General features: G+C 38.9%; 2 protein-coding genes across 11 annotated transcripts in view; one reads left to right on the forward strand and one right to left on the reverse strand.

The window, feature by feature from the left end:
* mapk8ip3 (mitogen-activated protein kinase 8 interacting protein 3) overlaps positions 1 to 22,673 on the forward strand; it is a 70,148-nt gene that overhangs the window by 43,710 nt on the left and 3,765 nt on the right. For 8 of the 10 annotated variants that reach the window (XM_028454386.1, XM_028454394.1, XM_028454385.1 and 5 more), the window contains 13 exons: positions 491 to 634; positions 6,256 to 6,421; positions 6,515 to 6,712; positions 7,400 to 7,583; positions 8,735 to 8,854; positions 10,849 to 10,929; positions 11,017 to 11,084; positions 12,081 to 12,229; positions 13,933 to 14,104; positions 14,182 to 14,295; positions 14,488 to 14,526; positions 16,320 to 16,484; positions 17,732 to 17,878. In XM_028454386.1, the coding sequence (XP_028310187.1) occupies positions 491 to 634; positions 6,256 to 6,421; positions 6,515 to 6,712; positions 7,400 to 7,583; positions 8,735 to 8,854; positions 10,849 to 10,929; positions 11,017 to 11,084; positions 12,081 to 12,229; positions 13,933 to 14,104; positions 14,182 to 14,295; positions 14,488 to 14,526; positions 16,320 to 16,484; positions 17,732 to 17,878 (1,747 nt within the window). The remainder of the gene's footprint in view (positions 1 to 490; positions 635 to 6,255; positions 6,422 to 6,514; positions 6,713 to 7,399; positions 7,584 to 8,734; positions 8,855 to 10,848; positions 10,930 to 11,016; positions 11,085 to 12,080; positions 12,230 to 13,932; positions 14,105 to 14,181; positions 14,296 to 14,487; positions 14,527 to 16,319; positions 16,485 to 17,731; positions 17,879 to 22,673) is intronic. The other 2 variants (XM_028454390.1, XM_028454395.1) reach the window with 1 other exon arrangement.
* LOC114467885 (uncharacterized) lies at positions 19,023 to 22,380 on the reverse strand. Its single transcript, XM_028454396.1, has 3 exons — positions 21,484 to 22,380; positions 20,931 to 21,312; positions 19,023 to 19,690 (listed from the first exon to the last, which is right to left on the reverse strand). Exons 1-3 carry the CDS (start codon positions 22,303 to 22,305, stop codon positions 19,662 to 19,664), a joined length of 1,233 nt encoding a protein of 410 aa, XP_028310197.1. The 5' UTR covers positions 22,306 to 22,380; the 3' UTR covers positions 19,023 to 19,661.

Below are 22,673 nucleotides of genomic sequence, written 5' to 3' on the forward strand. Positions count from 1 at the left end.
GTAATTGAGTTAGTTTTATAGGTACTTGTACTTTTGAAGTATATTTCTAAATCAGTAATTTTACTCGTACTTAAGTACATTAAAAAAAAAGTAAAGTTATTTGCTACATTTTTACACTCAACCGTTACTGATTAAAGTTTTGGGGGGGGGTTTGTTTTAAATGAATAACAGACATTGTGAAACTACAAAAAATTAAATGACCAGACAACAATCAAATGCATCACATCATAGCAGATTAATGGTGCCAAATTTTTCTCAGTTTTAGAGTTAATAAATTTAGCTCTATTTAATTTTTTTTTTAAATTTCTTTTGAATTTATTGGTTTTATTTTAGTTAAAAAATAATTCTATATTTTGACAAACCTTTTTACATATGGATTTGTGGAAAATAAACCGTGGCGAGATTAGAATATATCTACTCTACACCTCTGAATATGTGTGTGTGTCTGTCTGTGTGTGTGTGTGTGTGTGTGTGTGTGTGTGTGTTGTAGTTGTGGTGTGCAGCAGGAGTGGACCTGACAGGGTGGAGGTCCTGTAATCAGGAGATGATGATGGTCAAAGGCGGCAGTGACCCACTGCAATCTGACGAGGACGGAGGAGATAAAAAGACACACACGTCCCCTGAGAAAAGAAAGGTAGAAAAAAACGTCCTTTTTGCTTTTGCGCAATTTTGAAATTTGTAGGATTAAAGGCTGACATTACGCTGTCATTGTTATGACGTGATACCTGTCATTAGCATGAGTAAGGTCTCATGAATGCTGTCATTAAGTGTTGTTTGTTATCTTTAATGCTGCAGTTTGTAGAATCCTCCCTCCGCTCCGTTTTGAAACCAAAACCGAAACTGAACCTCCCTTACCGGTATATTTTGTAAACGCTCTTACATAGTGACAAATGTAGGGACATTATCTGGAGTTATTGGATTTTTTTTGGTGTTTTAGAGACTCTGACATGAATGCACGTATCACTGTAGTTACTGCCCCGAGCAGCCGTCGGCTCGTCACCGCCACAACCACACACAGGCAGCTGTGATCCCAGCTGCTCTGAGTGGCAGCCACCACAGACTGACAACCATCACACAGCATCCAGACTGTAAAATGAATTAACCTTGGAATAAGCTTCTCTTAGGTTTACGCGCAATTTATCTCATCTGCTCTCGCTCTCCCTCTGACATGTACGCGCAGCGGACCCTGCACAGTCACAGAGGTCCGCGAGGACTCAAAGAGGTCTGTTCCTCCTCAGTATGTTTAAGTCTTTAAACTGTTGCTTTTCTACCTCAGTCTGCCTTTTTCTGCTTGACTTGCTGTGTAACTGTTGTGCTTAACGCTGTGATGGAGACTTTGCACTTTTACTACCGACGATACGTGAACGCGCCTGACCTCAGTCGAGAAGCCAATAGTAATGCCCAAAACAGCTCATGGAGCACACGTGTTTGTAGAAAGATCTCTGATTGGCTGACATCCAGCGTCACGCTCCTGGATTTATAAACTTAATTTACAGGGCCAGGAGAAGGAGAATAGATTCACTGTCCAATCAGAATACTTTGGGTTACCATATACTCAAAGGTGATTATGGATTTTTCACCAAATTTTGCCAAAAAAAAAACTTTAACCCTAACTGTAACTTTAACCCTAACCCAAACCTTACCTTACCCCACTAGACCCCTCTACCTAACCCAAAAAATGCCAACATAGCTCCAAATGTGTCATAATTTAGCGAACGACATTTAATGACAGCCTTCATGACACTTCATTAATGCTATTGGCAGACAATGACAGCGTAATGTCAGTCTTATGTATAAAACTTCAAGTAAAGTGTTACCGCATTGTTTAAAAATTCAGTTTGAAATTTTTTTCCTGGCATTTTTCTAGAGGATTAACGTGTTTTGACGCTTTTGAATGTTTTTTTGATTGGTTGTATCTTATTATTTTTAATGATCTATGTCTCAATAACAATGTCGGACTCCGTAATTTTCTCTGGTCCCTTACCAAATCTGACCAGTGATGACATGTATAGCCGCATGTCATCATTTAACCGCTGGCTATCGAGGTGGTGCCCAGAAAACAAGGTGGGCTTCATTGATAATTGGAGATCCTTCTGGGGAAAACTGAACCTGATAGGAAGAGATGGAATCCATCCTACTTTGGAGGGAGCATCTCTACTATCAGAAAACATGGCACAGTCACTGTTATGACATCTCATGAATGAGACCATGTTACAGAGGTGGAGTCCTCCACGCCCCTCTGCGCTTGCCTTAGGACAGTTTCCCTCCCATTGCTATTATGATAGCTGTGTTCATCGCCATGACAACTGTTGTGATGGTGATGAATATTATTTTATGGAGACGGTGTCTGTCCCCCGACCCAAATTTCACAATGATTTTAACATAAAATCAAATAAAAGAGCTAAAATCTCAAATCTAGAAACACCAAAACATAAAACCATTAGATGTGCTCTATTAAATATTAGATCACTGAGATCCAAATCTCTACTAGTAAATGACCTTATCTCAGAAAATAACTTTGATTTATTTTGTTTAACTGAAACATGGCTGTATCAAGATGAATATGTTAGTTTAAATGAAGCCACTCCTCCCAGTCATTTAAATACTCATATGCCACGAGACATAGGCCGGGGAGGTGGTGTAGCAGCTATTTATCATTCCTCTCTCCTAATCTATCCTAAACCAAAGGCCAGTTACACTTCCTTTGAAAGCCTGGTTCTAAATTTATCTCATACCGAATCAAAAACCTGCCAGCCAGTCTTATTTGCGATAATTTACCGTCCTCCAGGCCCTTATTCTGAATTTATATCAGAATTCTCTGAGTTTATATCAAACTTAGTCCTCAGTTCTGATAAAATACTGATAGTAGGAGATTTTAATATCCATGTTGACAAAGATAGTGATAGCCTGAGCTCAGCCTTTATGTCCCTAATAGACTCAGTTGGCTTTTTTCAAACTATTAATGAAGCTACTCATCGTTTAAATCATACTCTTGATCTTGTTCTAACATATGGCCTTGATATTAATGAACTAAAAGTCTACCCTGAAAATCCTCTGCTATCAGATCACTTTTTAATATCTTTTAACATTATCCTAGAGGATCTCGCACTGTGCAATAAAATAGTTACGAGTAGAAATCTGTCCAATAGTGCTGTGGCTAAATTTAAAGAGGCCATTCCTGCTGCCTTAAACTCAGTGCACCATCCAATAAATAACTATGATATTAATTATAACCCCTCTCAACTGGATCTGCTTGTCGATAGCTCTGCTAGTCTACTAAAATCCACCTTGGACTCAATTGCCCCATTGAGGGAAAAAACTATTAAACGTCAGAGGAAAGCTCCGTGGTTTAGCTCTGAAACTCGCACACTCAAACAAACAACCCGTAAATTAGAGAGAATGTGGCGCTCCAATGAAACAGAGGAGTCACGAATACTCTGGCAAGAAAGCCATAGTAAATACATGACAGCCTTACGACATAGTCGATCTACATACTATTCCTCACTAATTGAAGAAAATAAAAATAATCCGAGGTACCTTTTCAGCACTGTAGCCAGGCTAACACAAAGTCAGAGCTCTATTGAGCCCATGATTCCTCTAACCCTCTGCTGTGAGGACTTTATGACATTTTTTAACGATAAAATTCATAAGATTAGAGATAAAATTAGCCACTCCCTGCCTTCACCTGGGCCTGCTGTACCATTAAATGTAAATAGGCCTAACCTAAACTGTTTCACACATACAGGACTTCAGGAACTTAACTCTATTATTTCATCCTCCAAACCATCGACCTGCCTTTCAGATCCGATCCCAACTAAGCTGTTTAAAGAAGTTGTTCCCCTGGTCTGCCCATCTTTGTTGGAGACAATAAATATATCCCTATCAATAGGCTACGTGCCACAGTCCTTTAAAGTAGCTGTAATCAAACCCCTTCTCAAAAAACCTACTCTTGATTCCAGCACTTTAGCAAACTACAGGCCTATATCTAATCTTCCTTTTATTTCAAAGATTCTTGAGAAAGTTGTGGCGGCTCAGCTCTGTGACTTCCTTCAAAACAACAACCTGTTCGAGGACTTCCAGTCAGGTTTTAGAGCTCAACACAGCACAGAGACTGCTTTAGTTAAAGTAACTAATGATCTACTCTGGGCTTCAGATGAAGGACGACTCTCAGTGCTGGTTTTATTAGATCTTAGTGCAGCTTTTGACACTATAGATCACTATATTCTACTAGAGAGATTAGAGGAATTACTTGGAATCACAGGGACTGCCCTAAACTGGTTTAAGTCCTACCTATCTGATAGGTACCAGTTTGTACACGTGAATAATAGGTCTTCTGTGTACACTAAAGTAAGCTACGGGGTTCCGTAGGGCTCTGTGCTAGGTCCAATCCTCTTCTGTATCTATATGATCCCCCTTGGTAATGTTGTGAGAAAATACTCTGTTAACTTTCACTGCTATGCTGATGATACCCAACTGTATGTATCAATGAAGCCAGGTGAGACAAATCAGCTATCTAAACTTGAGGCCTGTCTAAAGGACATTAGGGCCTGGATGGACCAAAATTTTCTTCTTCTTAACTCAGACAAGACTGAGGTCATTGTACTGGGCCCACGACACCTTAGAGAAACCTATGCTAGCCTAACTGCCCTAGATGGCATTACTCTGGCACGAAGCACAACTGTTGGAAACCTTGGGGTTCTATTTGATCAGGATTTATCCTTCAACTCTCACATAAAACAAACTTCAAGAACTGCCTTCTTTCATCTCCGTAACATTGCTAAAATCAGATCTATCCTGTCTCAGGGCGACGCCGAAAAGCTAGTCTATGCTTTTGTTACCTCTCGACTGGATTATTGTAATTCTCTTTTAGCAGGCTGCCCGAGCAAGTCGCTTAAGACACTTCAGCTGGTTCAAAATGCTGCAGAACGTGTACTGACTAAAACTAGGAGAAGAGATCACATTACTCCTGTATTAGCCTCTCTGCATTGGCTTCCCATAAAATATAGAATAGAATTCAAGATTCTTCTTCTCACTTATAAAGCCCTAAATGGACAGGCACCAGTCTATCTCAAGGAGCTTGTAGTGCCATACAATCCCCCCAGAACACTACGCTCTCAAAATGCTGGACTACTCGTTGTTCCATTTGTCTCTAAAAGTAGTATAGGAGGAAGAGCTTTCAGTTATCAGGCCCCACTTCTCTGGAACCATCTACCAACCACGGTTCGGGGAGCAGACACCCTCTCTACCTTTAAGGTTAGGCTCAAAACATTCCTCTTTGATAAAGCTTTTAGTTAGGAACCAGCTCATAGCTCATAGTTAAGATGCAATAGGCATAGACTGCCGGTGGGGGGGTCTGGCATGCTCGGTTGGAGAGAGGTTGGAGAGGGCGTTAAGAGAGAGGTCACAATTATGCAATGAAATAAATAAATTTATTTAATTGCAATAATAAAATATGCATTGCTGTCAAAAGATTGCACTTCTTGTAGTGTTAACCTTCGAAAGCATGTGCAGACAAGGAAAAAAAAAAAAAAAAAAAAAAAAAAAAAAAAAAAAAAAAAAAAAAAAAAAGAGAGAGGTCATTTAGGTTAGAGAGGGACCGGAGAGGGTCCCATTCCTCTCTCAAACACTCCCTCTATGTCTGCTTCTTCCCTTGTGTGTTTGCTCCTGTACTCCTTCTGGCTTTTGTCTTGCAGGTCCTTGGGATCCTTAGTGTGGAGTTACAGAGTCTCAACAACTCTGTCTCCACCCTTTCCTCTGCACACACCCAACACAGCATAACGTGGATGGCTGTTCATCATAGGAATGGGATCCACACAAGGTTCCTGCTGCTTAACAGAAGGTTTTCCTTGCCGCCATGATGAATTCATGTTGGGTGTGGGATACATATGTATGTACATATTCGTATATATGCATATGTGTGTATCCATAAAATGAAGAGTCCGTCCTTGAGACTGCTCTACTGTAAAGTGTCTTGAGATACCATTGGTTATGATTTGGCGCTATACAAATAAAAGATTGATTGATTGATTGATTGATTGATTGATTGATTGATTGATTGATTGATGTCAACATAAAAAATCTTAACATTTTCATTTTCATATTGTTTTCTTGTTCATTCAAACTCCAATTTTTTAAGAATCTGAATTATGTTCTTCCCTCTTATATATATATATATATATATATATATATATATATATTTGGCTTGATGGGACTTTTTGTATAGTTACACTGTTCTGATCTTTGTGATGGTCGCAGTCAAAGGAGCTGCAGGAATCTGACACCATGAGCAGTCGAGTGTGGATCCTCACCAGCACACACTCTGCCAGTAAGGTGGTCATCATTGATGCCAACCAGCCAGGCTCTCTGGTTGATCAGTTCAACGTCTGCAACGCTCACGTGCTGTGCATCTCCAGCGTGCCTGGTGAGGGGAATATTCCTCTGATAAATCTGATTTTACATGGTTGTTGCTGTTTGCATTAATTAATCAGAGTAAATATTCTGTGCTTGTGTGCAGCTGCCAGTGAGAGCGATTACCCAGCTGGAGAGATCGTGTTGGACTCAGGCGACAGTGGATCAGTAGGAGGAGACGACACAGGCAGCATGGAGGGCATGTTGGCCGGCATCACGCTGGTCGGCTGCGCCACCAACTGCAGCGTCGCCAGAAGCAACTGCTCCTCACGCACGGACACGCCCATAATGGACAAATCACAAGGTGATTACTCCATAAACCAGGGATGGGGTCAACTACATTTTTAAATTACAATTACGTCTTCAGTTATCCATGTTCAATTACAACTCAATTATAATTACAGTGACTGGCATTTTCCCAATTATTATTATAATTATAATTAAAATTCCGCTGAAAGTCAATTATGATTACGTTCTCAATTACTAATGTTCAAATTCAATTAATCACAATTACTGAGCCTTTAATAAATAAGCCCATATAACTATATCACTTAACCTTCCTCTTGTGTTAGCAGTTTGACCCATGTCAATCATCTGTAAAATTTTAAGTATACATTATTATTATTATTATTATTATTATTATTATTATTATTATTATTATTATTATTATAGTGTTTATTTAGTGTTAATATTTTTGGTGTGGGCATCTGAGCCCTTGATTTATTTATTTATTTTTTTTTTTAATGGTAAAAAAATGATATTCTAATAATTACATGTGTGAGCCATAAAACTGTTTTTCAGTTTTGCAATTAATTAATTTGTAACTTACAATTTTTTGCGAATTTCAAGGTCAATTTACAATTAAATTTTATTTCAACAGCAACATATTTTTATGTCATAATTGTAATTCGTTATCGATTACGGAATTACAATCAGAATTGACCCTGTGAGACACTGAGGGGAGATTGCATGAACTTGTGTTGTGCTTCAGCTCCAACCGCTCCACCAGTGAACGGAAAGATCCACATCACTCAGTCAGCTGAGGAAGCCACGGAGGCCACCGAGGTTCCAGAGTCAACCACCAACCACACGGAAAACAGGTCTGGACCTCCAGGACCGTTTACGGAGCACGTCTTCACCGATCCTCCACCACGACTGGCAGACACCTCTAACAGGTGGAGAGCAACAAACACTCATCATCACCATCACACATAAGTGGACGCATTTAGAAGAGCCAGAGTTCTGTCAGTAGCTTAAAGAAGAACACAAACCTGGACAATAAAAAGTGACCATAGAAAGCTGTAAACGGACTGATATGCAGACGTGGAGCAGTGAGGAGGAGACTTCATGTGGAGATGGAAACTCGTCAGAATATGCAGAAATATACACGAAAATCTCAGTTAAAACAAACGTGAGTATGGACCCCTTATTGGCCCACGTCATGAGTGACGTGGCTGGAGACAAAAACAGGAAACGTCGCTGGCTAAAGCATAGATATATATAAACACTAGATGACGCAAGGTAGCTCAACGGCGGCCATCTTACCTCAGACAACTGAAATTAATGAAATGCGGCCAATACAGCGGTGCGTTCAATACTCCGGAACATATGGTAGTTTATCAAAACTACCAAACCAATTAGGCCCGGGACAACGCGTCAACGTCATCGATGATGTTGACACGCCGATGCGTCGTCAGACCAAAACAAAGATGGCGGCGCCGGAGAATAACTAATGCGAGTCGCTCCCCCGAGTTTCAAAAGTGCAAGGCTGCGAAGGCACACACTCGTTCCGTAACCCTCGTCCTTTATCTCGGATGTGACATGACGGCAGCTCGTCGACGGGACAAGAAGGAAACACCTTGAGGCCGTGACATCGTCAGCAGCAGCAACAACACACACACACACACACACACACACACACACTTCTTAAGGTAAAAGGAAAGTGTATTTTTTGTTTGGAAAAGCACTTTCTGACTGAATGCATTATTCTATACTTTTATATTCTTACTTGAACTTTATATTTTGAGTTGAAGAGCAATAAACATATATTGCAATGTTAAGGAATTCATGTTTTTTTTTTTCATTTTAGATATGTAAATCAACATGTATAAGTTACTTGTAGTCAATTAATGGGGAGATAAGCGATACTGGAAAAATAAATTGTGAGATTAATCGATGCATCGAAAAAATAATCGCTAGATGAATTGTTTAAAAAATAATAATTTATCCCAGCCCTAAAACCAATGTCTTCTGGTTATTAGTTGCAGTTTTAGATCAGATTTGTTACATTCTGAATGAAAGAGTGAAAGTGTTGGTGTTGCTGCAGGAGCACGGGTCAGTCCAAAGAAGAAACGTCTCAATCTGCTGAGTCAGAGAACGGAGGTGAAGATGCTAAAAACTACACCAGTGTGGCTCCCACCATGTGGCTCGGGGCTCAGAACGGCTGGTGAGTCTCACACCATTTTAACATCTCACATGTTTAGTAATAAAACCATTGATGTGACATACATGTATGTTTTGTTTCTGTCTTTCAAATAATCACCAAATGCAAACGTAACCAGGCTTATGGGTTCAATAAATATTGTTATGACACTTTGGTGGGTTTTTTCACAAATCAACATCCAACAAAGTGTCAATAAAAAGCTAACATCAAGTTCTTACGCTAGGATATCTGATAGATATATGAACATGTATTATCATTGTGGACAATACAGCTAACAATAACAACCATGGTTGGGGTCAATTGTAATTGTAATTGTAATTAGGGGTGTCCCCATCCGATATTGATATCGGATATCGGTCTGATATCAGCCTGAAAACGAATATCGGATATCAGATTCAAATTTAGGAATTTCGGTTTTTTTTCCCCCAATTTGTTTTTTATTTATTTTAGTTAATTGTACAATACTGTAAATATGATGTTGAAGGTTAAAATGTTTTTCTCATACCTACTGTTGCTGACTATTGTTCTCTGTTTGAGTGACATCACTTGATCAAGCCTTTTCTAACATTCCACACTACAAAATAGGTAATTATTATCTTTTTTATTAATTATTGATATTGGATCAATATCAGTATCGGCCGATACGCAAGGCTGCAATATCGTTATCATATCGGAAATGACAAAAGTTGTATCGGGACCAGTGTTTTTGACAGTAACTAGTACTGTAACGCAATATTTTTCTAAAGAAATAACGCTGTTATCGTTACAATATGGTGCGTTTGTCCTTTACTTTGCTAGCTGCAGTATACTTCCTGTTTACAGTGATGCTACATATTTTTGCGGGATGCCGTGCTAAACACGGTAAAACAGAAGAAGAAGAAGCATTGTCAGCGTGTTTCTGTTTACATCACATGCGCCAATCATGGCGAGTCAATGCGAGAGCAGGTCGAGCTTCTCAGAGTGGAAATACGCGCATTATTTTTGTCTCCAAAAGACGCATCAGTGAAGCTAAGCTAACGCTGCGGCTGGATTTTAACGGACTGTGACTGTTATCCAGGGACAGGTCAGCCAAACTATTGCACGGTTTGTTGTAAATATGCAGCCTGTCGCTGCTGCTGAGTCACTGCTAACAGCAGCTTGTTAGCCTGATATGTTTAGCATTGTGTAGCTGAGAAAAATGCTGTGAATTAGTTTTTCCACATTTATTTTGATAAGCATTTTCAACAGCAGAATGTGCACCTGGAATATGCACAGCTTACTTTACATTACTGTGCTAAGGCTGAAAAATTACTGTTTTAATTTTGGAGCAGCTGTTTTGTGCTTTATATGCACATCATTTATGGTTGTTTTATAGCAGTTGATCAACAGTTGATTATTATATTATTACAGCACTGATATGAAGCTGTATGGACACAAATGACCCAAAATAAATAATACATTCTTTAATTCTAAGTAACTCAAATATAACTTTTTCCAGTAACGCATTACTTTTTGGTGTAAGTAATCAAAATAGTAACTGAGTTAATTTGTGAATGAAGTAACAAGTAACGGTAACAAGTTACTTTTTTTCAGTAACTAGCACAACACTGATCGGGACATCCATAATTGTAATCACGTAATTGGTTATTAATTACAATTATAACTTAATTGTCATCGTAATTTAAAAATATCTGTATTGACTTTGTAATTGTAATTGGCAAGAAGATTCTCTAAAAACTGTTAATTTCAATTTAATTAAACTGGTGAACCATGTTACAGGTCCATATACATACTATATTACATATACAGTATATAGTTAACAATTATTTAAACATGTTTCATTGAACTTGTTGTAATTGAACTTTAGTAATTGAGAACGTAATTGTAATTGGAAAAAAATGCTGGTCAATGTAATCGTAGTTCAGTTGTAATTGAACATGAATAATTGAAGATTGTAATTGACCCCAACCCTTATAACAACCATAATAAAGATGTTTCTTTCTGTGTTTCCCTCCAAGGCTTTATGTCCACTCAGCTGTTGGGAACTGGAAGAAGTGCCTCCACTCCATCAAACTGAAAGACTCAGTGCTCAGTCTGGTGTAAGAGCAATATCTCTGCACGTTCAATGTTTTCTATTCAGGAACAAAATACCTTTTTCTCCAGCTGTCCCTGTTCTCCTCCTGCAGGCACGTGAAAGGTCGAGTGCTGGTTGCTCTTGCTGATGGGACCCTCGCCATCTTCCACAGAGCAGAGGGTTAGTGAACACGTATTTTAAACAAGCTTTAGCCTCTATGGCAGTGGTTCTCAACCTTTTCAGCCCACAACCCCCAAAATAAAGGTTCCAGAGAGCAGGGACCCTCACTGTAGCTGAAGGTGGTTGAACACAGACATAGACATTGAAGAACAGTCATATGGAGACAGGACCATCTATAAGGGGGGAATAAAGGGGAGAGATTTTTGGGGTCCAATCATGAAGTCAGCAAAATGATGGCTAATTGTTCTATGAATCTGTGATAACCACATTTATTTATTTATTTATTTATTTATTTATTTATTTATTTATTTATTTATTTATCTGAATAATATCCACTGTTATCCAGGAAGGTTATTATTATTTGCACCATAGTATACAGTCATCTTAAAGATGTAAATCCTTGTTTAAATCAGAAATAAAATGGGTTAAAAGTGATTTTTTAAAAACACAGAAATTAGTTAAAAGTTGTAAATTAGAGTGGCCAAAAACAGACAGAAAAAGTGGTCAAAATGGTTCAAAGTGTCAATATTGGCTTAGAAGTGGCAGAAATGGGGGGAGGTGGGGTTGGGTTAATGTCATTTAAAAAGTAGGAACAATTAGTTTAAACTGGCAAATAATGGGCGTGACAAATCGTGAATGTGGTTAAATTGGCAAAAATAATCGTGAATTATGGGAAAAAGAGGTTAAAAGTCACAATAATTGGTCAAGATATGCAACATTAGGTGGGAAAAGGTGGTGGAAAGAGTTTAAAAAAATAAAGTTTGGTGTAGTTGCAGGAAAAGGGTAAAAAATAAGCAAAAATGGGCTCAAGTTGTTAAAAAAAAATTTTAGTTTCTTGAAGGCATCTGGCGACCCCCTTCCAGTGTCTCGTGACCTGAAATTAGTTCCAGACCCCAAGGTTGAGAACCGGTGCTCTAGTTAACCATGCTGAGGCACAGAAGTAGAGGAATGATTCAGAATGAAATGTGAACTTAAAGATGGGCTTTTTCTGTTCAGATGGCCAGTGGGATTTGTCCAACTATCACCTGATGGACCTGGGTCGCCCTCATCACTCCATCCGCTGCATGGCTGTGGTCCACGACAAAGTGTGGTGTGGCTACAAGAACAAGATCCATGTGATCCAGCCCAAAAGCATGCAGATCGAGGTCTGATACCACATTATGGCCTTATAGTGCTCCCTACTGAGATAGAGAAGTGTTTGACTGTTTGTTAGGTTTGGTGAGATTTCCAATACTTAAAGGGACAGTACAATGAAAAACATCACTTTATAATGGTATATCGCCTTGTATCACCTTTGTATTGATTTGACGTGTTTGTGACACATTGTGACGCAGCGGTTGGACAAAACAAATGATTATCACCTCAAATGCATTATTTCTGTAGTTCATAGAGATGAGGAGGATAATAAAGTGACTTAGCAGCTTAATATTCCAGTGTTTGAAGCAGCTAAATTACTCCGTTGCTGCTGCTGTGATAAACACACAGCTTGAAGCGCTGAGACGGACTCACAATCACAATAGCCACTTAAATAGCCATGTGTTTTACTGTAATGTGCAGTTTTTTGGCTGAAAACAATAACAATAGTGTGTGGATAGAAAAATAAAATTGCTTTGGTGATCACTGATTTGTCTCGCAAGAGTGAGGCATGAAGTCTGTGTCTATAGACACGCCCACTCATGAATATGCATAAGTAGGGGCCAAAAGAGCTCATTTTTAGAATTGCTCAGAAAGTTACTTTTCAGAGGCTAAAACTTGGGAAAATAAACCTCAAATATTATGTTGTTGGGGTTCTTAAAACAAATGGAGATGGGTGAAAAATTGCATAATACTTACCCTTTACGTATTTGCGTTTTTTCAACGCATGTGGAAAACAAGCGAAAGTCAAATACAAACAGGCGCGCAAGAGACCCAGTTGATTTATTTACATAATCTATGTATCAAAGCTAAGGATAATCCATGTTCTTGTGCAGAAAAAGGATTGGTCCATGGTCCTGCCTGCAGCACTGAAGCTGCACTCATTGCTACTGCTGCTGCTGCAGGAATGGAAAGAACGCTGCGTGCAAGGACACTATAGCTGAGTCCCAATACCCAGACTACGCCCTACGGACTTCCACAAAGGGCGCCCTCGGTTTAAGTACACTTTGGGTGTAAAGAGTGTAAGGGAACAAGTGCTGAAAGGGTAGAATTGGGACACTTTGCTGTTACATCATCCACCTGGGTCAGGACGTCATCAATCGTGACGGCAAAATGGCGTTGATAGCAGCTGCGCTGGCTACAGTAGCTATATATACTGTATATAAATGAAATAATTGATACCTTACTTACACTTGAAAAGACGTTTTTTTGCTATTTTTGATGCCAACAAGGTTTATTGTGAGTTTGTCAGCCATCGATTGTTTTTGTTTTTAAAAATTGGAACGTCCCACGACATAAGGACTTATGGCTAATTCCCTTCATCAAAATCCACTTGCATGTACATTTCGCACAGGTGTACATGAAGGGCGCATAGTGGGCGGAGCTAAAGCACACCCTGTACAATTGGGACACCCTACGCACTCGCACCCTTCAGCAGGCGCGCGCCAACCAAGGGACGCAAGGGTGGGTATTGCGACGCAGCCTATGTGACCAAACTCGACCATTCTATATCTGTCCGAACGCAACCCATCCGGCTTCAGTCGGATATCCATCCTCTACTTTCAGTAAACAGTCACGTGAACACAGCATCAGCTGCTCTATGAACAGTTCATGCGCGCTTGTGTCACTATGGAGTCCTATTTCCTGCCCTACGCTCCTTTAAATAATTGTATTTCTTGTGGAGAAATGCTGTGATTTATCCCCCCCCCCGCAGAAGTCCTTCGACGCCCACCCACGCAGAGAGAGCCAGGTGAGACAGCTGGCGTGGATCGGAGACGGGGTGTGGGTGTCCATTCGACTGGACTCCACTCTACGTCTGTACCACGCTCACACACACCAGCACCTCCAGGATGTGGACATAGAGCCTTACGTCAGCAAGATGCTGGGTAAGCAGCACAGGTGTTAGTGTTAGTGGTGAAGATAGAGTGCTGGGACTCGTGGTGCTGACTGTTCACTTTCACAGGAACTGGAAAGCTGGGCTTCTCTTTTGTACGAATCACAGCTCTTCTGATTGGAGGAAACCGTCTTTGGGTGGGCACTGGAAACGGGGTGATCATCTCCATCCCACTGACTGAGAGTGAGTTACATGTTTGCAGCTCCTTTTGTTCATCTTTAGCTTTTTCTTTTTTCACCTCTTCCCACCATCTTGTTCTTTCTGCTTCTCCTCCTGAATGAGTTCACCTCTTCCAAACTCAGTCCTGGTTGTAACTCTGACTATCCTCTTTCTCCTGCTCTCCTTCAACCTTCGTCCTCTGTCTCTTCCTCCCAGCTGTGGTCCTTCACCGGGGTCAGCTCCTGGGTTTGAGGGGTAAGTGGTTGTATTCCCCCAAACCTGTTTGTTTTCACCTGATCAGACTTTCATTACCCATAATGCAATGTGTTGAGCTCTGCAGGACACGCTCTCACAGAGATCAGTTATTACATGTGCCTATGGTTTCGTTGCAGCTGAAAGTTTTGTAATTTTGTGCATATATTTTTATTTTTTAAAGTTTAAAAATTGGTTTGCATGCTTTTTTAATTTGGAGGGAGCTTTATGTCTTTATTATTCAATACAAAAAAAACCTTTTTAATAAAAAAAAAATCACTTCAATCCAAAAAAAAAAACCTTTTCAATAAAAAAATATTAAGAATTTCAATCAAAAATAGATTTTCAATCAAAGAAAATGTATTCAAAAAGAAATTTAGACCCAGATAATTGCACTTTTTTTTCATCTTTGATTGAAATGTTTAATTTTTCATGAAAGTTTTGTAATTTTGTGCATATTTTTTTTATTTATTAAAGTTATTTCAGTTTAAAAATTGGTTTTCAGGCTTTTTATTATAGAGAATATTTATTATTCAATAAAAAAAAAAACATTTTCAATATAAAAACATTTTCAATATAAAAACATTTTCAATATAAAAACATTTTCAATATAAAAACATTTTCAATATAAAAACATTTTCAATCCAAAAAACTTTTTTTTACTTCAATCAAAAATAAATATTTCCAATCAAAGAAAAAAAGTGTTCAAATGCAAAAAATATTTGAGATCCAAAAATTTCACTTTTTTTTTCTTTGATTGAAATGTTTTATATTTTAATTGAATAATAAAGACAAATGTACTACCATAATATGGCCCAAATACAAAAAAAGATTACTTTAATAAAATAAAAAATATTTTCAATAAATAAAAAAAATACCTTTCAATCAAAGGAAAAAGTATTCAAATGCAATTATTTGGGTCTCAAATATTTTTTCTGCATTTTAATACTTTTTTCTTTGATTGAAAATCTTTATTTTGGATTGAAAATATTTTTTTTTGATTGAAGTGATTTTTTTTAATTGAATTTCTTTTTTATTGAATAATAAAGATCACACATCTTTTTTGCATTAAGAACAAGTTTGTACTTGTGTGTAACACATCTACTGCATAAACTAATGCTTATTTTTTAAGGGATTTGGTTCTCAAACAGGGGTACAGGAGCACATTGGAGATTTAACTTCTAATTTAAAAATAATTGGTAAATGTTCCTAGTTCCTTTTTAGGCTAATTTTCAACTAATTCACCACAAACTAACAGTACTATTGCTCAATAAATGACTATATTTCCTTGACATTTATTGAAACAGGATTATTTATGCTGTAGAGGCCATTTTATTGCACTTCTGACAATAGGAGACAATAATTAGCTATGTTTTACAAAGGAGATTGTTTTTAATTAGTATTGTAATTACATAAAAGTTGCATGGTAAAATAAATTCCACTTTAAATTCCGCTCATTGTTTTAAAGATGTAGATTAGCCTTATGGAACCAATGTTGGAAACACAGTTAGGGGTTTAGGAGAGTCTGTTGTTCCACAAATGAAAACATATATGAAATTATGAAGAGGGTACTTATAATATGAGGAGGGGTACACATGATTTGACAAAAAATGCAAAGGGGGACAAAAAAAGATTGGGAACCACTGTTTTAGGGGATTTGGTTCCATAACCAAAACAGTTGAGAATCACTCTCTTAGAGCATCAGCGTTTTTATTTGTTGTGACTTTGCAGGGCTTTTTTTTGCTGACTCACACTTCTCACTGGTTTATTTCTCATCTTTACTCTCAATGCATCAGCTAATAAAGTGTCTCCTACGTCCTCGGGCGGAGTGATTCACGTGTACGGAGACGATGGATCAGAGAAGAGCAGCGGCAGCTTCATCCCATACTGCTCAATGGCTCAGGCTCAGCTCTGTTTCCATGGACACCGCGATGCTGTCAAGTTCTTCGTGTCTGTACCAGGTAGGAACATGACTTTTACAGGAATCAGTGGATCGCCCCATAGCATTAGTTATGTGTTCACAGTTACTTGTAAAACTCTTACAGATAAATTCTACTAACCTGTCTATTAATGTAATCATTTCCTTTAGCGGCTAATCCTATTTACCTGCATAACACAGGACTGGAACAGAGATATGTATAAACACTGTATAGAATTATCTGGGAGTGCTAGAGCCTGATATGTAACAATAACCCATATTGTTATTTGAAAAAAAAAAAATGTAATGAAGCCTGAAATGTAATAACTGGTCAATAATGTAACAAAATGTTAAGCTCAAAAATGTTGCATTTGTTATTACATTATGGGGCAGGCAAAATATTTTTCCCTTAATAGTGTAATAAATTTTTTATTACATCTATACATTTATAGATTAAAAGGTTTGTTAGAGTCCGATATGTAACAAGACTGGAATAAAACCCAAAATGTTAAAACTGGTCAATAATGTAACTAAATGCTGAGCCCAAATATATATATATATATATGTAAATATTTATGCATAGACACCACACATGCAATTATTTACGCATACACACGTATATATAATACTCTACATTGAAGCAATGTTACGTTATAATGTGATAAAATTATTACATTATTAGAGGAAAACATTTTTGCCTGCCCATAATATAATAACGAAAAACGTTTTTTTTTTTGTTTTGGACTCAGTATTTTGTTACATTATTGACTAATTATCACATTTTGGGTTTTATTACTTTTTGGGTCGTTGTTACATATCGGGCTCTAAAAAGGCTTTTTGCTTCAAAGTTGAGTATCATACACAAATGCGTATGCGTAAATATGTGTGTGTCTGTGTGTGTGTATATTAAACATTTTGTTAATGTATATACTGTATGTATACATTTATGCATTTTGTGTCAACATCTTGTTACAATATTGATCACTTATTAAATTTTGGGCTTTATTAAAACTGTTTTTTTTTTAAATAACAGTTTGTGTCATTGTTACATATTGGGCTCTAACAGGGAGCAAAGCTAGTTGTCTTTTAGCTTTGAGGAAGCATTGAAAACCATTGGCTCAGCCTGCTGCACAGCAAATAAGATGTTAAACAGTGTTTTTACCTCCATCAGAATAGTGGAAAACGATAAGATTAGATAACTTGACTAATTATCAGTGTTTTTCTGTGATCCCTGTTGGAAGATGTGTGAACACTGAGTGGGCAGCGTCTGTCTTTGAATCTGTGTGATAGGAAATGTTCTGGCCACCCTGAACGGCAGCGTACTGGACAGTCCATCAGAGGGCCAGGGGTCCACTGCACCCCCTGAGACTGAAACACAGAGTGTTCACAATGTGTTGGTGCTGAGTGGGGGAGAAGGTTACATCGACTTCCGCATAGGTAAGAACTCACGTCGTCACATAACGTCATTAAAACACCTGATAAAGCTATTCAGTTTAGGTAGACATTTAGATTCATTAGTGCCTAGGTTCCCAATGTGGGATACGCTATTTGTCATATAGGGGTACGTGAATAAGACCTCTGTAAGACTACCCTCTAGTGGTAACAGAAAAAATATCATCACATACTGGTGTGAAAGGGGTTTTATAGCTTTGACAAACATTAAAACCAAATATGGAACAAGTCTTTGCATGGTGGATGATTTAAGACTCAGACTCTTTTAAAAGTGCAACTGAAAATTTATTTTGTGCCTTAACAATTGGACTTTAAAAAAAAAAAAAAAAAAACAGTCATTGCCCTGTATTTACGTCAGATACTTGTTTGGACCAGCAGAGGGCGCTGGTAACCCAGTGGTCGGTGGGCATGCAGAAATTCTTGCAGTGAAGAAGAGATGCTATGCTAGCAGACAGAGCTAATGGAAAAACGTGACTTTTACAGATATTCACGTAACATTACAGACATTCTTTCGGTGCTAAAGGGGTAAGGAATCATTTATGAACATGTTTAAGAGCAGTAGGCGGCCAGAAAAAAAGTAGTAGCAGATTCCGCCCGCCTCCTCAGCATTTGGACAAGAGAAGGCTAAATATATATATCTGCTGTTTAAAAAAAGTACTGCGATTCAATTTTCAGAAAATTGATATCAACCGTGATACCTATGAATCAATTTTTAACTGCCTTACTGTTGAAGTTGCCATCTTAAAGATAGGAGCGCCGGCAGAGGAACATGACAGAGGAAAGGAATCACACAGCTAGTCTTTGGTTTGACTGCCATGCACCAACACACTCAGAGAAGTGGCAGGCAGTCATTTATTGATTACCACACCCAGCAACTGATTACAACAGCTGATACTCATCAACCACGGCCACAAACAATAGTAAGGTGTAAGAGCACACAAAATAACATTCAACACCCCCACTTGCTCTTAATTTTTCTCTTTTTTTTTTTTTTTTTTTTTTTTTTTTTTTTTTTTTTTTTTTTTTTTTTTTTTTTTTTTGATTTTTATTTCACCATCTCCCTGTGCAAAATCCATTCCAAGAAAATGTTTTAGTTTACCAAGATCTTTCATTTTGAATTTTTCTCCCAATGTTTCTTTCACACTTTTAAGTACTTTGCTGTCACTTGCTGCAATAATAAGGTCATCAACCCATATTATCAGTATTATTTTCTCACTTTCAGTTTGTTTGCTGTAAACACAATGGTCAGCTGAATTTTGAATAAAATTGTTTTGGATCAAAAAATCATTTAACATTTTATTCCAATTTCGTCCCGACTGTTTTAAACCATAAAGTGATTTGTTAAGCTTACAGACAAGCTTCTCCCCCGTTTTTGACTCTACTTCAAAACCTTCTGGTTGTTCCATATATATCTCACAGTCAATGGGAGCATGCAGATATGCCGTTTTTACATCCATTTGATCCAGTTCTAAACCATATTGAGCTGCAATCTGTATTAAACTGCGTACTGATGTCATATCAGCAGTAGGAGAGAATGTTTCATCATAATCAATCCCTGCTACTTGACTATAGCCTTTTGCCACATATCTGGCTTTATATAGCACTTTAACTGGATTTTCTTTAAATGTGTAAACCCATCTGCCCCCCACTGCATTTTTACCTTCTGGCAATGTAGTTAGGGTAAAGGTATCATTCTCCCTCAGAGAATTCATCTCCTCCTGCATAGCCTGGGACCACTGGTCTGATTCTGGTGAGCTCATAGCCTCCTTTAGCGTTTGAGGTGTATCACAAGCAACTCTGTAACAGTAATCAATACTGGTGAGTATAAGGTTATCATCGCATTTTATCTCACACTCATAATCTCTCAGATACTGAGGGGGTCTCCTCTCCCTCTTTGGATAACGCCTGCTCTCATCTTCCTTTTCACCTGTAGCGGTGCTTGGGTCACGCTCACCTACTCCTGTTTCTCGGGGAATTAACTTTTCCATTTGTGATAGCTGAGTTTCAGTACCCTTACGCAAAACATAGTCATTTATTAATTCATCAGTCTGAGTTTGGCAATCAGTGACACTCTTTTTAATAAATTTCACCAATCTGTTTTTGACAACTCTCCCTGAATCTGGATAAAAAACTAGATACGCAGGGCTGTTTTTATCATAACCCACAAAAATCCCCTTATCACATCGAGAGTCCAACTTCTTTTTCTTTTGTTTGTAAGCATAGCATTCTGAGCCAAATTTTTGCATTTTTGAAAGATCAGGCTTTTTTCCCGTTAGCAAGAAATATGGGGTCTGTCCTATGCGTCTGTTATAACACCTGTTGCGAATTATAGCTGCTGCCTGAACTGCATAGGTCCACAACATTTTTGGTAGGCAACTCTCAATTATCATACATCTTGCCATTTCAATCAAAGTTCTCCAGCTTCTCTCTGCTGTGCCATTCTGATGTGGTGAATAGGGAGAAGAAGTTTCATGTCTTATAGTATTTTTACTAAGCAGTGATTGGTATTCTCTGGATGTAAACTCTGTCCCATTATCAGAACGAATACATTTTATTTTACCATACGGTGCCACATCAGCAATAAACTTCTCTGTACCTCTGACTGTGTCACTCTTAGCTTTTAAGAAGTATGTAAATATTGCACCTGAATAGTCATCAGTAAATGCCAATATATACTTGAAACCGTCTTTTGCTATTGGCTCAATTGGTCCACATAAATCTGTGTGTACCAGATCAAGGGAAAACTTAGATTTTTCTCCTGCCTCTCTATTCCTGCTTTGAACAAATTTACCCTGGGTGCACACTTCACATAGGTTAGGTGTTACAGTCTTACTTTTGATTTTCATCCCTACTGTGACCGCTTCCAACTTTAAGACATCCTCATAGTTACAATGTCCTAGGATTTCGTGCCATGTTTGAACGTCATAGCATCCATTACATTCATCGGCATCCTCTGTCACTGTACATAAATAAAACAGTCTATCCAGCACCTGAATTTCAAATGTCACACCATCTTTATGAATCAGTCTGTTCTGACCTTCTTTGAAGACTACAGTTGCTCCATGGGAAGTCGCCGCCTTCACTGAGAAGATGTCCTGTGGAAAGGATGGGACGTACAGCGCCCCACTCAGCATAGCGTCCATCACACGACCTTTATTGTCTCTCAGGCGAACTCTGGCCGTACCTTTCTTCAGCGCGATGCCGCTGGTCCTCTCTCCATCAGCCAGCTCCAGAACATGCTTGTGTGGTTCAAAACTTTCATCAAAGTCTTTGAATTGAGTGATGTTCCTGATGATGTGTGAGGTTGCTCCGGTGTCCACCATGAGGCCTTTCTCATTCACTCTTCCAACCTGGACTTCATTTACGTGACCGATTTTGAAGACGAACGTGTGGTCCTCTTCATCCACCGCCCGCTGCACCTTGTCGCGCTTTCTCCGCCTGCAGTTGACATCCTTGTGTGTTGGTGCATGGCAGTCAAACCAAAGACTAGCTGTGTGATTCCTTTCCTCTGTCATGTTCCTCTGCCGGCGCTCCTATCTTTAAGATGGCAACTTCAACGTGTGGTCCTCTTCATCCACCGCCCGCTGCACCTTGTCGCGCTTTCTCCGCCTGCAGTTGACATCCTTGTGTGTGGAGCTCTTGCAGAGACGGCACCACTGTCTCTGTTCCCTGCGCTCTCCAGTTGTAGCAGTACACTCTGCAGCTTTATGCCCCCTCTGGCCGCAGGTATAACAGGTCAGTTTCATGTTCCAGCTTTCTTTTCCTCTGGCTTTCATCACGCTGTCACTGTCTGAATCAACAGCATTGAACCTTTCAGTGCTCTCATAGCTGCGGAGTTTGGCCTTAAACTCAACGAAAGTCAACTTCTCATCACTCTGGGTTATGTGGATAGAGAAGGGCTTAAATTGTTCCGGCAGACCTTTCAAAATCATAGCGATCAACAAGTCATCACTAAAAGTCTCTCCTGCATGTCTCAGTGACGTAATCGCTTTCTCTGCCCGGATGACGTAGTCCGTGACGCTCTCATTAACAGCTTTCTGAAGGGATGTTAACTCAGTGTATAAGCTGATCACTCGGGGTTTCCCCTTACCAGCATAGTGTTCCCTTAGAATCTTTAGCGCCTTTCTGCCATCATCTGTTGCGTCCCTCATTACAAGTGACAGGCTTTTATCATCCAATACTTGAATCAGCTCTGCATAAGCGTCTTCATTTTTCTCAGCGTCGGCCTCTGCACCTTCCTCATCATCACTGGGTGCTTCATTGATGATGGTGCTCTTTAGACTAAGTAGACGCAGGTGTGCCAGAAACTTAGTTTCCCAAAGTTCATAATTTTTCTCATCTCCGTCGAAACACAAACGACTCCATCGACCTCCAACATCTTTCCTGGGCCCATAACCTGTTGAAGTTGCCATCTTAAAGATAGGAGCGCCGGCAGAGGAACATGACAGAGGAAAGGAATCACACAGCTAGTCTTTGGTTTGACTGCCATGCACCAACACACTCAGAGAAGTGGCAGGCAGTCATTTATTGATTACCACACCCAGCAACTGATTACAACAGCTGATACTCATCAACCACGGCCACAAACAATAGTAAGGTGTAAGAGCACACAAAATAACATTCAACACCCCCACTTGCTTCTGTTGCGTCCCTCATTAAGATGGCAACTTCAACACTTACGATTAATCGTTACATCCCGAATGGTTTCAGATTAAAGCAGAACAAAGTAACTTTTTCACCTTAATAAATCCTTCTCATAGTCCCTGTGGGGGTAACACAA

Source organism: Gouania willdenowi, chromosome 8 (assembly GCF_900634775.1).
Source record: "Gouania willdenowi chromosome 8, fGouWil2.1, whole genome shotgun sequence".
NCBI lineage: Eukaryota > Metazoa > Chordata > Actinopteri > Blenniiformes > Gobiesocidae > Gouania > Gouania willdenowi.